Below are 15,555 nucleotides of genomic sequence, written 5' to 3'. Positions count from 1 at the left end.
TTTATCTCCAGGTCCACACAGTATGGTGCTGGGGATGTGGCTCAGTAGGGCAGCACTTGCCTTAGTGTGTGAGGCCCTGGATCGTTCAATCCCCTTCATCGCTAAAAACAAACAATCTACAAATTGCAATCAGCCCTGCCTCCCACTTTTTCTTTCTTTCTTTTTCTTTTTTTTGTTTTTGGGTCACACCCGGCGATGCACAGGGGTTACTCTTGGCTCATGCACTCAGGAATCACTCCTGGCGGTGCTCGGGGGACCATATGGGATGCTGGGAATCGAACCCAGGTCGACCGCGTGCAAGGCAAACGCCCTACCCGCTGTACTATCACTCCAGACCCCCCACTTTTTCTTTTAATATTTGCTTGCATAGTACCGAACATCATCTAAGATACAATATAGTCATTATTCTACCTATTTTTTTAGTGCCTAACATCCATCTTTGCCACCATTTCGTCAGGTCCTAAGTAAGCCTCATAAGGGCACGACTGATGTCTTTGTTCTCCCATATAGTCTATTGTACGCCCAGGGCAGTGTCTGGCTCTTAAATAGTAATGCATCGACAGAAGGAACAGAGTGAAAAACGGGAGAGGCCGAATCTGTGTAGAGGTAGGAAGACGTGATCCGTAGCACTAACAAGGGGGCTTCTCGCTTTGATCACATTCCAATGGAACCACTTAGAGTTCGCTCTGCCTCGCCGCTCCCTACGCCTGCTCGGAGCCCCGGAAGGATGCGGTGTCTACAACATCTCTAGATTTCCAGCGCCCGGAGCAGTCCCCGGCACATGCCGAGTGCTCACCAAAGGGCGTTGAGTAAATCGACAAACCACCATCTTCCTGTGCCCAAGGCCTTTGACGCTCGTAAAGAGTCTCACTAGCCTCCGCAGAATTCAAAAGCCTCCATCACTCTGCAGTACCACCTCGGGTCCACGTCTTCGGTTTAATACGTCAGAAGGGAGCGCCGGGAGGGGGGGGGAAGGAGGGAGTCGGCAAGCCCTAGTCACGTGGCGCCAGGGGCGGGGCCTCAGCGTCCATATCCCGGCGTCCTTTGTGCCTACTTCCTTTCTGTCCCTTTCCGGCCTCCAAGATGTCGAAGCGAGGTGAGACTTTCTTTTTGCAGGATCCTTCTCCATCTGTCGCATGGCGGTTGCTAGTCACGCGGGCTGCGGCGGGCTGCGGCAGCTCGGGCTCTCTGCTGCCCTTCAGGTGGGAGATGGAGCGGAGGGGCGCCGCGAGGGCTCCGGGAGGGTCCCGCGATGGGCGGCGGGGCTGCGGGTAAGCTGAGAGCTCGGCCGGCGGGATCCGGACACGCTTCTAGCTTGAACCTCGCGCCTGCCGGTGCAGTAAAAGGCGTCCGTGGCGTCTCGTGCAGCCTCTCGGCTTACGGGAGAGACGAGAGCGAGCACCGAGGGAGGCGTCCGTGGAGTCCGAGCGGCGTAAGGTCTCCAGACGGGCCGCTGGTTGCGTGGCTCGGGAGCATGGCGTGGCCGCCGAGCCCTTAAGTCGTGGTTTCTTTTCCTCCCTGTGCACAGGACGCGGTGGGTCCTCCGGGGCCAAGTTCCGGATCTCCTTGGGTCTGCCGGTAGGAGCCGTGATCAACTGTGCGGACAACACAGGTGAGGTCTTGGGCCTCCCCTGCCCCGTCAACCCCCTTTAAAAGCACTCACTGGGCCTCTCGCTAGTGACCCACTGAGCCGTCGACAAAGGGCAGAGTAAAGGCATCGTCTTTGGGTGAAGCGGCAGCGTGTCGTGTTGCTCAGCTTCAGTCGGCGATGTTACAAGGCGTCCCGGCGCGGGAGGAGTGGGGGCCCAGGAGACCCCCGCTCTGGGCATGGGGGGGGGCCCACAAAAAACTTGGGTGTCTGCCCTCACAGGAGCCAAAAATCTGTACATCATCTCCGTGAAGGGGATCAAGGGACGGCTGAACAGACTGCCCGCCGCTGGTGTGGGTGACATGGTGATGGCCACGGTCAAGAAAGGCAAACCCGAGCTCAGGAAGAAGGGTGAGTGGCCAGATGCTCCCGTGGGCGGTGGACAGTTCCAGCGCATCTCTCTTCGTTGGGAAATGGAAGGCTTGTAGGTTTGGGGGCTCTTGAGTTCTCGGATCACTCCTGGGGCAGCCTGGGAAACCGAATGCAAACAGGTGCTTATCTCCTGTACTAACTTCCCACTCCTGTAACTATACTCTACAGGTCCCTTTAAATTTCTGCAATGGAAGTTTTTTCTTGGGGTTTCTCATGGGGAGGGGTGTTGGGGCCAAACCCAGTGATCCTCAGGGCTTCCTCCTGGCTCTGCATTAAAGAATTTCTCCTGGCAGTGCTCAGGGATCAAGCTGGGTCCCACTATGAAAGGCTCTCTGTACCTGTATTGACTGAGGCCCTGGGTCCTTCCTCCCCCCCTTAAAAGAGTCTTTGTTCTTTTTGTTATTTAATGTATTTATCTTTGCCATCTTTATTTCCTAAATGAATTTGCCACCACCCATCTTTCGAGAATGTAACCAGTACTACAAAGCTAATGTTTTTATTACAGACAGTAGCTTTGCAATTTCACCTGCCCCTCCACCTCGCGCAGGGTCACAGATCACCTCAGATCCCTGGAGAAAAAGCCCTGTTTCCTCTATAGTGGAATTTGCAGCCCACCTTCAAGGTTCCCTCCCCAAATTTCCTTTCCAACTTAGGTTCATTTTCTTTATTTCAGAATTTTTATTTTGGTTTTTTAATGCCATACTTGGTGGTGGTCGTGGGATCACTCCTGAGACTTGGGGAAACATAGGGTGCTGGGGATTGAACCCATCTACTGAGTGCAAGGCAGATGCCCTGCCCATTGTACTATCACTAGGCCCCAGATCATAGCTTATTTAACATTGCCAGGCAAGTTTTCTTTTGTGGAACTATGGTCTATCGAGCATATGAGTTTCAAGAGACGCTGGGTTTCAGGTGTTGAGTGTTAGCATTTCTCAAACTGGTCTGACCTCCATCTGGAAAACAGGCAATAAGCCAACCTCTTCATTGTAGGTTATTAGGCACTTTGAAACTAGGCGAGGGCTGGAGCGATAGTACAGTGGGTAGGGTGTTGGCACCACACACGGCCGTCGAAGGTTCGGTTCCCAGCATCCTATATGGTCCCCTGAGCATTGCAGGGTGTGACCCAAAAAGCGAAAGAAACTAGGGGAGAGATGGTAAGCTTCTGGAGTCTTTGTATAGTGGAGATTAACGCTCATCAGAAGTTCTGTGTGATCCAAGTATCCTGACAAGTAAAAGCAACTATTGGTTGCCATTCCCCTGCAGGGGTACGAATTAAAGGGGGTAATTCAAATTTGGCTGTAGGAACTTCCTGTCTGAATTTCAAGACATGAGTGCCAGCTTTCCGATCCTGTGCCCGTTTCCTGCCCTGGGATATCTTGCTCTTTGCGTGAAGTCTGAATCTCATCCCTGATCTTCGATACAAATGTAATGGCTCATGTTTTGTATCAGTTATAATTTTTATAGCCTGTGCCTCTGGGTGGGAAAAGCTTTTTAACTTTTCAAAGGCCCCTTGGGGAGGCCAGAAAGATAGTGCAAAGGGTTGAGTGCCTGCTGAAGGCCTGGATTCCATCTCACCAGCCAGTAGTAGGCCTCACACACACACCCACCCCGTTAGGCCTCCAAACTTAAATAGTTAAATGCCACTTCAGGACTCAGGTGATGAGGACAAAGGGGCGTTGTGGTTAAATAGAGACTGAAAATGTGCAGGCTGGGACCAGCTAGCACTGGCACTGAGAGCTTCCCTCCCAGAACACTTGCTGGGCCTGCGAGTGGCCTGGGGAGCTGTCAGGGAAGGGCAGAGTGAGACCCCCTCACTGCGGGGAGGATTGCCACGGGCCGTGGCGCCCCCCACACTGCGGGGAACATCCCTTTATCCACTAGGTTATACACTTAATCCCCAGCACCACATGGCCCACTGAGCACTGCTGATAGTAGCTTCCAGGGTCCCTAGGAGTGACCCTAAATAAATACGAGTAGTTGAGGGGCTGGAACAATAGCACAGCGGGTAGGGCGTTTGCCTTGCATGCAGCTGACCCAGGTTCGATTCCCAGCATCCCATATCGTCCCCCAAGCACTGCCAGGAGTAATTCCTGAGCCAGGAGTAACCCCTGTGCATCGCCAGGTGTGACCCAAAAAGCAATAAATAAATAAGAGTAGTTGAAACTTGTTATCAGGACAGTGGGTAAGGAGCCTTCTTTGGGGAGGGTGGGAGGGACGCCGGGTTTACGGGTGGTGGAGAATGGGCACTGGTGAAGGGATGGGTTCCCGAACTTTGTATGAGGGAATTATAAGCACAAAAGTGTATAAATCTGTAACTGTACCCTCACGGTGATTCTCTAATTAAAAATAAATTATAAAAAAAAAAAAGGAGCCTTCTTTGCTGCTGACCTAGGCTCAGTTCGCAGTACCCCATATGGTCCCCTGAGCTGTGCTGGGTATGGCCCCCAAACAGACTTGTCAGGCTATTTTACAGGTACTTCCCTTTGGTGTAGCCAGGATCCCTGTTGAAAACAGCTGTGCACGTAGAGTCTGGTTTTGAATGTGAAATGTTGACTGAGTCCTGTTTGGCATGAGGAAAAAATATTTTCTTTTTGGGTCACACCCAGCAATGCTCAGGGGTTACTCCTGGCTTTGCACTCAGGAATTACTCCTGGCGGTGCTTGGGGGACCATATGGGATGCCGGGGATCGAACCCGGGTCAGCAGCATGCAAGGCAAACGCCCTGCCCGCTGTGCTATCGCTCCGGCCCCAGCATGAGGAAAATTTAAGCTCCCAGTGTTAGGGGCTGGACCAATAGTATAGCAGGTAGGGTGCTTCTGTTGCACACAGCTGACTCGGGCTTGATCCCTGGCACCCATGTGGGGTCCCACCCCAAAAGCTGGAAAGTTGAAATAACTTGTTTAAGGTTCTCCAAGCTAGTATTGATCAAGAGCTAAAAGTTCAAATGTAATACTTTACTGTGTTATGTGTGTGTGTGTGGGGGGGGTGTCTAGGAAAATGATCACTTAATTCCGTGCATGTGCCGTGGGGGAAATACTTAGGTCAGCTCCAGCTTTGTTGTGAAGGTGGCTGTTGAGCCACCAGTGAGAAGGGTCTGAGATTAGGTAGAATACATGATTGTATCCTGGGTAGTCTCTGTCTTTGGGTCTCGCCCAGCAGTGCTCAGGAGTTGCTCCTGGTTCCCAGCTGAGGGATCACTTCTGGTGGGACTCAGTGGACCAAATGGGATGCTGGGGATCACCCCCATTGTCCATGTGCAAGGCAAATGCCCCACCCGGTGTAGCATTGCTCCAGCCCCGGTGGTTATTGTGAAAACCTGATTCATGCTACATAGTATTATTTGAACACAATTGCGGAAATAGTGTTGTGGTGGCAGAGGTGAAGGGGCAAAACCAGCTGTGCCCAGGGGATCCCTCCTGGCAGTTTCAGGCATTAAGCAAGGGTCAGCTGTGTAGAAGGCATTAAGCTCCCACCCCACCAGTGTCTTTGTCTTATTGGGGGGAGTAACTTAGCAGTGCTCAGGGATCACTCTGGTGGGACGCTGGGAATCTTTTGTGGTGCTGGGGATAGAACCCAGGTCGTCTGTGCAAGACAGGCATATTATTAATTTTAGGGGCCACACCCAGGGGTGCTTTATGGGCTACAGTGCTGGATACCAAACTCAGGTTCACGTGTACTGCACATGTGGTTGCTACTCAATTGAATTATTTCCCCAGCCCAAAAGTAATCCTTCCTCTCACCCCATCAATGGACTATATTGACTAGTACATTGGTTATATGTTGAGCAAAATGTACAAAATGCAAGAGTATTCCAGTCCACCTGTACTCTTCACCACACCTTCATAGAAGCAATAAGTTGTTTATGGTTGTAGGCCAAACTTGGTGTTAGTTAGGGCTTATTCCTGGTTCTGTTAGGGGTCACTCCTGGCGAGACTAGGGATTCCATATAGGGTGCTAGGAATTGAACCTGGTTCTGCAGCTGTACTACATGTCTCCCGCTCTTAGAAGCAGTAATTTTAAAATCAAATATGCAGGTTTCCTGCTGGTATTTTGCTAGTAGTCCTCTCATCACACCACATTCCTACCTCCCCAGTTTACTGTCTTGCTGGCCCCCAATTTTTATATAGGAAAGGGAAGGTGGGGTCTTTGGTGTTGAGAATTTAAACTCCTAGGGGCTGGAGTGATCACAGCGGGTAGGGCGTTTGCCTTGAATGCTACAGACCCGGGTTTGATTCCCAGCATCCCATATGGTCCCCCAAGCACCGCCAGGAGTAATTCCTGAGTGCATGAACCAATAATAACCCCTGTGCATCACCGGGTGTGACCCAAAAAGAAAAGAAAAAGAGAATTTTAAACTCCTAAAATGGATTTTAGTTTAACAAGCTAATGAGTTTAGAGCATTCTGTCTAGGGTGCCATGGGGAAAATAAACAAAGGTGCAGTAGGATTTGGTAGGTTAAATGACAATTCCTTTTTTTCCTTCTTAGTACATCCAGCAGTGGTAATACGACAACGAAAGTCATATCGAAGAAAAGATGGTGTCTTTCTTTATTTTGAAGACAATGCGGGGGTCATAGTAAATAATAAAGGCGAAATGAAAGGTAAGAGAAGTCAGGTCTTTTGAGATTGGCCTCTTGGGTTCAGAAATATAAGCAAAGGATCTCTGATGTTATCCTTATTTTTGTATCTGCAGGTTCTGCCATCACTGGACCAGTTGCAAAGGAATGTGCAGATTTATGGCCCAGGATTGCTTCCAATGCCGGCAGCATTGCATGATTTTTTAGTGTATTTGTTAAAAAGAACCCATTGCTTCCAGGATGAGGGTGAGGGGATATGACTCAATAGATTCCATCTGTTAATAATAAAAGATCGCTCCCAAAGCTTGTGTTTTTTCTATGCATCATTTTTTAACAGTCTACTCCTGCCATCTCTATTAAGCATAATTCAGTGTGGGAGCTGGAGAGGTAATACAGCTGGTAGGGAAGGTGTTGCCTTGCACGTGGCCAACCAGGGTTTGGTCCTTGACACCCCATATAGTCCTAAGCAGCACCCTGCTCTACCCATCCCCCATCGTTGCCAGGTACAGCCTTGGTGATGCCTGGCACTACAGGGCTTAAGCAGCACTACACTATTGCCAAGTTCTGCTGAAATATATAAAACTAAAGCTGATGGCTTTAGTCTGACTAAGCTCATCTGTGTGGTGCCAGGGATGAGAGCCAGGGCCTAGGTACAGTGCAAAACACTCCCACTGAGCTGTGCCCCTGCCCAGCCTGAGGCAGCCTTGGGTTTAGGAGAATTAAGTGCAGACATACCTAAAACAAGACCTGTCTCCTGCCCAGCAGATCCCTCGGCTCTGAGATACGAGGCTCCTACACCCACCATTTTTTTTTTTCTCTTTTATTGAATCACCATGTGGAAAGTTAAAAAGCTTTCAGGTTTAAGTCTCAGCCATACAATGCTCAAACACCCATCCCTTCATCAGTGCACATATTCCACCACCAAGAAGCACGGTATACCTTCCCCCCAACCCCCCTCCCTGCCTGTGTAGCTGATAAATTTCACTTTGATTACATTCAATCACGAAATCCCCGTTAATCATCGATTTCTCGAGCCGGCTCAGTAACCTCTCCATTCCTCCTTTCCCTGAGATCTTAGAAGTCTCAGCTGGGCCCTCTCAACGATGTCACACTTGAGGCTCTTTCAGGGTCAGGGGAATGAGATCCAGCTTGTGATTTAGCATATGAATACACCATGGGAAGCTTGCAAGGCTGTCCCATGTGGGCAGGAAACTCAGAAGCTTGCCAGTTTCTCCCAGAGGGAGAAGCAGGCTACAAGATATCGTTTCTGGGAGCTAGCTTTTAAGTCTGGGTGTTGGCTGCTGATGGAATTACACACACCTGGGTTCCTCTGCTGGTACCTTCATGCATGAGGCCTGTCCGAACGTGTGGAGAGGGGCCTCAAGCATGGCTGTAGCTAGGTTCCAGTGGTCTTCAGCCGCCGGGAGCTCTGCTGGGGTGGGCAGGGAAGCTGGAGTCCATCCCCTCCGAGGGGCCCTGGGGAAGACAGCCAGGCGTGTGGGCAAGAGACTCTCATTCAATATTTCAACAAAAAACTTACTATTATTGTTTGGAGTTTCTGACCCCAAAGTCGGACCTGCTGAAAAGCATTTGATAGTTTGTTTTCCATTGCCGAGAATGAATAGACATGAGGTCGAGTGGCTGCGTGGTTTTGAATTTCTGTATTTTAGTATTTTAGTAACCAAGTCCAGAGAAATTTCTGCCAGAAATTGCATCATTGCAAGCTCGTACCTCTCTATTCCACATATGAGTGTAATCTTTCTGTGTCAGTCTCTTTCTTTGACTCATTTTACTCAACATGATACTTTTCATGTTGATCCACTTACATGCAAATTTCATGACTTCATCTTTTCTAACAGCTGCATAGTATTCCACTGTGTAGATATACCAAAGATTCTTTAACCAGTCATTTGTTTTTGGGCACTCTGGTTTTTTCTAGATTGTGGCTATTGTAAACAGTGCTGCAATGAACATAGAAATGCAGATATCATTTCTACTATGCCTTTTTGCCTCTCCAGGATATATTCCCAGGAGTGGTATTGCTGGGTCAAATGGAAGCTCAATTTCTAATTTTTTGAGAATCGTCCATATTGTTTTCCAAAAGGCCATGCCCACCATTTTAAGTGAAGTTTAATGGACTGGGGATATGGTATAAAGGCATGCACAGGGCCCCAAGTTCAATCCCCAGCACCATATGGCCTCCCTAGAACTGGAGGGTATAGCCCTGGTAGCCAAAGCAAAAATAATTTGGGGCTGGATTCAAAGTACAGTGCAGGGCTGGAGTGATAGTACAGTGGGTAGGGTTTTTACCTTGCACGCAGCTGACCTAGGTTTGATTCCCAGCATCCCATATGGTCCCCTGAACATGGCCAGAAGTAATTCCTGAGTGCATGAGTGAGCCAAGAGTAACCCCTGTGCATCGCCAGGTGTGACCCCCCTAAAAAAAATACAGTACAATGGGTACGGTGTTTACCTTGCATGCAGTTGACCTGGGTTCTAACCCCAGCATTCCGTATGGTGCCCTCAGGAGTAACCCCTGAGCATTGCCAGGTGTGAGGCAAAAAGTTTGGGTATTTTGTTTGAAGGTCACACCCAGTGTTAGGGATTACTCCTGGCAGACTTGGGGGACCAAATGGAATGTGGTGGATTGAACCTGAATGGGTCATGTGCAAGGCAAAGGCCCTACCCCCTGTACTATAGCTCCAGCCCCTGGGAAAATAAAAAAAGCTAGAGGACATACTTTAGTTGTTTTTATTTTGGGAGGGAGAGGTGGCTTTTGGACTTACAGCTCTTCTATGCTCAGGGATCACTCCTGTGTTAGAGATCATCTGTGGGGACAGGGAGCAAAGCAGAGTTAACTGCATGCCAAGGCAAGCACCTGTACTATCTGCAACCCCAAGAGTGCATACTTTGGGTATGGAAGGCCCAGTTTTGATTCTGGGCATCACATGGTTTCCTCAGCACCACTGAGTGCAGCCCCACCCCCACTCTTACCCCAATCATTGCACCTCAAGTACCTCCTGAGCACTTGCTGGGTATACCAAAAAGACTCCATTGTGTGATCAGCTGCTCAATTTTCTGCATCAAACAGGTGTGAGGGCTATACCCATTATCCTGCCCACTCCCATATCTCATGTTAATGCTTTTCCCAGATGGAAAGCCTTAAATATGAACTCAAAATGAGCAAGATAGGGGCTGGAGAGATAGCACAGCAGGTAGGGCGTTTGCCTTGCACACGGCCGACCCGGGTTCGATTCCCAGCATCCCATATGGTCCCCTGAGCACCGCCAGGGGTAATTCTTGAGTGCAGAGCCAGGAGTGGCCCCTGTGCATTGCCAGGTGTGACCCAAAAAAGCCACACAAAAAAAAAATGAGCAAGATAGATGGTACAGGGGTTAAAGAGCTTGCCAGGTACATGGCTGACCTCAGCATCCCTAGCACCACATATGGTCCTCTGAGCTGAGCACCGCCAGGAGTGACTGACACCTCCCCCCAAAACATTGTGGGGCCAGTGTATGTCAGGTAGGGCACTTGCCTTACACAGGATCTACCCGCCTTAATTCAATTTCCTGTATCCCATACGGTCCCCAAAGCCTCCTGAGTGCAGAGCCAGGCATACCTCCCCCCCAAAAAAATATTTGGGGTGAGAGAGGAGAGCCATGCTTTAAACAAATTTATTGGAAATCAGGGACCTGAGTCCTGGTTCTGACTCTGTCAGTAAATGAATGATTTTTTTTTTTTTTTTTTTTTTTTTTTTGCTTTTTGGGTCACACCCAGCGATGCTCAGGGGTTACTCCTGGCTTTGCACTCAGGAATTACTCCTGGCGGTGCTTGGGGGACCATATGGGATGCCGGGGATCGAACCCGGGTCGGCCGCGTGCAAGGCAAACGCCCTACCCGCTGTGCTATCGCTCCGGCCCCAGTAAATGAATGATTTTAAGGAATATTCATAAAATGAGAGGTTGACGAACTGAATAGTCATTGATCCATTCAAGGCACAGGATTTTCAAAGGAACCAAGTTGGGAGAGGCGAGTGGTATCAAAAGCAAGAAATCCACTTGTGAGTATGAATAAGAGTGAATAAGTGGCTGAGTGAGTGAATAAGAGAGAGAGAGAGAGAGAGGGAGAGAGAGAGAGAGAGAGAGAGAGAGAGAGAGAGAGAGAGAGAGAGAGAGAGAGAGAGAGAGAGATCGATCCAGTTAGTAGTTAATCTAGTAGTGCCCAGATGTGGGGTGTGTGGAGAGAGAGAGAGAGAGAGAGAGAGAGAGAGAGAGAGAGAGAGAGAGAGAGAGAGAGAGAGAGAGAGAGAAGTATCAGGTCCCCTACATGCAAGGAGTGTGCCCCAGCGCTGAGCGCTTCCTCCACGGACCCCCTTTTGCCTTTGCCCATAACAATTCCATCTGCTCGCCCCTCATTTCAGGGCCTCACAAGTCGCTGCCTCCTACGGTCTTCCAGGTCCGCCTGGTCACTTCCGCCTGGACTGGGTCAACAGGGGCCCGTGTCGCGGGCGAGGCCACGTAACAATGAGTCTGGGCGCCCCTATCCGTGTCCCCGCCCCCGCCCCGCAGAAGGCTCGGCAGTGGGGGCTCGGCGATGGCGTATCTGTACGAGTGTCCTTTGCGGCTGGAGAAGGGCTTCATCCTGGACGGGGTGGCCCTGAGCAGCATGGCCAGCGCCTATGAGCACCTGCGGCCCAAGCTGTGGTCAGCGATCCCGCCCTACAACGCGCAGCAGGACTTCCACGCCCGCGGCTACTTCCGCAGCCGCGTGATCCCGCCCGTGCTGCGCAAGACGCGCCAGGTGGGGCTGCACCGGCCCCCCTTCTGCCACGGCCCCTTCCCGTGGAGAGGAGGGTAGCCCGTGGACATCCCTGGGGAGTCTGTGGTCTGGTGTGATGTGTGCACTGCGGCTACCCACCCGCATCAGAGTGAGGTTGTACTTGCTGTCTGTTCAGGTCATGAGTGAAGGGAGGTGGGCGAGCAGAGGAAAATGGGAACTCTCAGGACATGGGATTTTTTTGTTTTGGTTTTTGGTTTTTGATTTTTGGCCACACCCTGCGATGCTCAGGGCTTACTCCTGGCTCCGCACTCAGGAATTACTCCTGGTGGTGTTTGGGTGTCCATAGGGATGCCCAGGATCAGGATGGGAGGGAAGGGGGTCAAACCCAGGTTGGCCGTGTGCAAAGCAAATGCCCTGATCCGTTGTACTATTGCTCAGACCCCAGGACATGGGGCTTTTTGGTTTGTTTGTTTTTGAGTCACACTTGGTGATGCTCGGAGTTGTTTTTGAGCCACAACCGGTGATGCTCAGAGCTCTCTCCTGACTCTCTGTGCTCAGACATCAGTCTTGGCAGGGCTTGGGACACCATGGGGTGCAGGAAATTGAATCCCAGAGGCCGCTGCAAAGCAAGCGCCTTCCCTGCTGAAATCTCCAGCCTGCAGACACTCTTTTTTATTTGTTGTTTTGGTTTGGTTTGGGGGCTACATCTGGCAGTGCTCAGGACTTACTCCTGGCTCTGTGCTCAGTGCTCAGAGATCTCTTCTAGTGAGCTCCTGGGGGATCATATGGGGTGCTTGGGCTGGCCGAGTGCAAGGCTGACGCCCTGCCAGCTCTACTATTTTCTGTGGTCTGTGTTAGAAGAATGTGGCTCCACCACCTCTTCTGGCAGGTGAGTTTTCCTTTAAGAAAAACTAAAGGAGCTTTTGCTCTGCCAGGTCCTTTCTTGAAACTGCCTCCTTGGAATCCTCCCTGCTACACTGTTTCCGTCTCCTTTCTGACTGGGAGAAGCAGGTTCCATTCCAGGATGCTGCCCTGGCCCCAAGGTCTTGCTCAGCTGGGGCTTGACAGGGTGTCTTGCTTCTGAGAGGGAGCTTGGAACTGAACCACTATGTCAAGTTTATCTGTGTTGCCTGGACAGTCACTGTGTCTCCTCCCAGGACACTGTGGGGCTGACAGTTTCCTGTGTTCTCTCCTTTCCTCAGGACCATGGAGGGACAGGCAGGGACGGCTGGATCGTGGACTATTACCACATCTTCGGGCAAGAGCAGAGATACCTCAACAGGAGGAACTGGGCAGGCGCAGGCAAGTGCCCCTGACTTGCATCCTCCCCAGTGGCGCTCCAGGAAGAGCAGTACATGGTGTGTGGTGTGTGGCGTGTGTGCCCCATTCAGAGAAACTGAGAGGCCCGGAAGGGAAAGAATCCCTGCATGAAGCGAATCCTTTTCCTCCTGTGTAAGCAGATGGCAGCACAGTGCTACCTGTATTTAGTTACTGAGTACCCACTGAATGCTGGAAAGAATATGGGAGCCATATTAGCTCAATGCTTGGAGTCGCTCCTGGTGGTGGATGGGGTACCATCTGGTGCTGAGGCTCGAAACTCCATCTCCTGCATGCAAAGCACATGCACAGCGCATTGTGCTATTTCTCCAGCCCTGCCCGAGTATTTCCAACCTTCCTGCCATGCTACCTCAGTTCTAGCCAAGGAAACTGAGGTTTAGCGAATGCTTTGCTAAGGAGGACTGTGATGGGATGGAAAGTCTGTTCTTTCAGTTGGGGACTAGAGATAATATAAGAAGTAAGGCCCCTGCCTAGTGAGCAGCTGACCCTGGTTCAAATCCCTGGCACATTTTGTCCCCAAGTATGGTGAGGGATTGCTCCCCAGCACAGAACCAGGAATTGCTCCCAAGCACCTTGTGGATTATCACCACATCTTTGGGCAAGAGCAGAGATACCTCAACAGGAGGAAATGTGCCCCTGACATGCTCCCCACTCTTTTGCAAAATTCCTTTCTGCAACTCCGGAGCCTGCATCTTTATGCTGCCCCTGAGCCGTCTGTATCCCATGCATGGCGTAGCCCTGGGTAGCAGCAACAAAAAAAAAAAAAAAAAAGGGAGAAGTGATGGGTGTTTTTCAGGCAGGCAAAACCATTTTCCCACCCCTGCTCCTCCACCTCTGACAATGTTGCAGTCACATGGCAACTGTGACTTTCTGACTGAGAGAAGCAGGTTCCAGGATACTGCCCTGGCCCCAAAGGTCTTGCTCAGCTGGAGCTTGACAGAGTGTCTTGTTTTGGAGACGGAGCTTGGAACTGAGTCACTGTGTCGAGTTCATTTGTGTTGCCTGGACAGTTCAGTCATTGGGTCATTGGGCCAAATGGAGTTCAGTCATTTTCTCCAGCTAGGTGAGAGGAGAAGATGAGTTTTTCTTGGTTCTCATGGGAGGGAGGCAAGTTCAGTCACACGGAGAAGTTTCTGGCCTTTGGTCCTCGTACAGGTCCCCTGCAGCAGCTTCTCCCTGTCAGGCAGCCCTCTCTGTCCCTGACCACACCAAGCCTTAGTGCCTCAAGAGGATACAGAACGGAGCCTGGGGCCAGAGAGAGTGATGGGGCCCTCTCTGTCCCCCAGGGCACTCTCTCCAGCAGGTGGCCGGCCATGACTCCTACAACACCAACCTGAAAAAGATCAGCGGGCTCAACGGGGCCTTCGGCTACCGACGCAACACGCCCGCTCTCCGCAGGCGCCCTTCCGAGTTTGGCGAGGTCACCCCGTTCCCTCTGTACTAGCAGTGTGTCTGCCTTTCATAGCGCTCAGCCCGCACCTTGAAGACAGCTGTGCGATGAACTCTCAATAAAACTATATTTATATATGGATGCGTGCTGTTTGTGTAATAACACAGCGGGTAGGGCATTTGCCTTGCATGTAGCCAACCCGGGTTTGATTCCTCCGTCCCTCTCGGAGAGCCTGGCAAGCTACCGAGAGTATCCCGCCCGCACGGCAGAGCCTGGCAAGCTACCCGTGGCGTATTTGATATGCCAAAAATAAGTAACAAAATGGAGACATTACTGGTGCCCCCTTGAGCAAATCGATGAACAATGGGACAACAGTGCTACAGTGCTATATATAGATTTTAAAAAATTCATGCCTCCACGTACATTGTTTCTTTTGCCCTGAAGTTGGAAGAGGGGACACGCTAGTTGATGTCCCCTTTGGGGAGGTGGTGAGAGGACAGGAAAAATCTTAGACCTGTGGCCTTGACACTCCGCCAATAAGTGCCAAGAAGAAGCCCCTGCTCCTGTGATGAGGAGGAACCATGCCAACTAGCCCTCACCATCCACTTCTCAGGCCCAGTGCTCCAGACTGGCTGTTTCCATCAGGAGGTAAGATGCTTGCCTGGCATGCACCAGACTCTGGTTTGACTTTTTTTTTGTTGTTGTTGTTGTTGTGGGGGGAGTCCCAGTCAGCAGTGCTCAGGCTTTACTCCTGTCTCTGCACTCAGAAGTCACTCCTGGTGGCTTTGGGGGACCATACAGAATGCCAGGAATCAAATTTGGTTGGCAAGCACCTTACCCGCTGTACTCTAACCCTCTGACTTTTTTTGTTTTAAGGGGAGGAGGCCTCACCCTGTAGTGCTCAGTTCTTTACTCCTGGCTCTGTGCTCAGGGAACATCACTCCTGGTGATGCTCAGGGAACCATAGGCAGTACCAGGGGTCAAAGGCAGGTCAGCAGAATGCCAGGCAAGTGCCCTTCCCTCATGTACTATTTCTCCAGCCACCAACCCTGGTTTGACTTCCTAGTACCATATACCCCAAGCACTGCCAGGGATCACACCTGAGCACAGAGCCAGGAATAGCCCCTGAACACTACCAGATGTGACCCACACCCTTTCCTCCGCGCCCCTCAAAGAGAAAAAGTCAGTGTAATCGTAGGGACAGCTGAAGTCAGTGTAATCGTAGGGACAGCTGACATTGACCCTGAAAAGAATTTCCCAATCTCAATCTGGTGCCCAAACTAACATTTTCCTTTTTCCACCCAATTCAATGAGAGGCAGAAAGTGAACAAAAATGCTCTCTGGATAAACTGTTTAGTCCAAGGTTTCTGATACTGTAACTCTGAGCTTGCAACACTTTATTAATGCCATGTCAGTTTCCTTTACAACAGTTTCCAGGATGTCATTTTTCAG

The 15,555-nt window shown here is 50.7% G+C and overlaps 2 protein-coding genes and 1 non-coding gene across 3 annotated transcripts; all 3 read left to right on the top strand.

The window, feature by feature from the left end:
* The first annotated feature begins 1,026 nt into the window (after positions 1-1,026).
* On the top strand, positions 1,027-6,899 carry RPL23 (ribosomal protein L23). Its single transcript, XM_004608720.2, has 5 exons — positions 1,027-1,096; positions 1,529-1,612; positions 1,871-1,999; positions 6,507-6,620; positions 6,713-6,899. The coding sequence occupies exons 1-5, from the start codon at positions 1,084-1,086 to the stop codon at positions 6,793-6,795; spliced, it is 423 nt and encodes a 140-aa protein (XP_004608777.1). The 5' UTR covers positions 1,027-1,083; the 3' UTR covers positions 6,796-6,899.
* Positions 1,644-1,779, top strand: LOC129404016 (small nucleolar RNA SNORA21). Its single transcript, XR_008629627.1, has one exon. It is a non-coding gene; the product is annotated as a small nucleolar RNA SNORA21 (small nucleolar RNA).
* Positions 6,900-11,189: 4,290 nt separating the features above from the next.
* C3H17orf98 (chromosome 3 C17orf98 homolog) lies at positions 11,190-14,157 on the top strand. Its single transcript, XM_004608719.2, has 3 exons — positions 11,190-11,396; positions 12,578-12,677; positions 14,000-14,157. Exons 1-3 carry the CDS (start codon positions 11,190-11,192, stop codon positions 14,155-14,157), a joined length of 465 nt encoding a protein of 154 aa, XP_004608776.1.
* The last annotated feature ends 1,398 nt before the right edge of the window (positions 14,158-15,555 follow it).

The sequence above is a fragment of the Sorex araneus genome, chromosome 3 (assembly GCF_027595985.1).
Source record: "Sorex araneus isolate mSorAra2 chromosome 3, mSorAra2.pri, whole genome shotgun sequence".
Taxonomy (NCBI): Eukaryota; Metazoa; Chordata; class Mammalia; order Eulipotyphla; family Soricidae; genus Sorex; species Sorex araneus.
This window is presented reverse-complemented; position numbering and strand designations above follow the sequence as displayed.

What these genes read in the sequence shown, in the direction of transcription:
- RPL23 (XM_004608720.2), top strand. An exon ending in ACCCGAGCTCAGGAAGAAGG is followed by an intron (nt 2,000 to 6,506) that starts GTGAGTGGCCAG and finishes TTTCCTTCTTAG; the next exon opens with TACATCCAGCAGTGGTAATA. An exon ending in TAATAAAGGCGAAATGAAAG is followed by an intron (nt 6,621 to 6,712) that starts GTAAGAGAAGTC and finishes TTGTATCTGCAG; the next exon opens with GTTCTGCCATCACTGGACCA.
- C3H17orf98 (XM_004608719.2), top strand. Translation starts at nt 11,190, where the DNA reads ATGGCGTATCTGTACGAGTGTCCTTTGCGGCTGGAGAAGGGCTTCATC. An exon ending in TGCTGCGCAAGACGCGCCAG is followed by an intron (nt 11,397 to 12,577) that starts GTGGGGCTGCAC and finishes TCCTTTCCTCAG; the next exon opens with GACCATGGAGGGACAGGCAG. An exon ending in GAGGAACTGGGCAGGCGCAG is followed by an intron (nt 12,678 to 13,999) that starts GCAAGTGCCCCT and finishes TCTGTCCCCCAG; the next exon opens with GGCACTCTCTCCAGCAGGTG.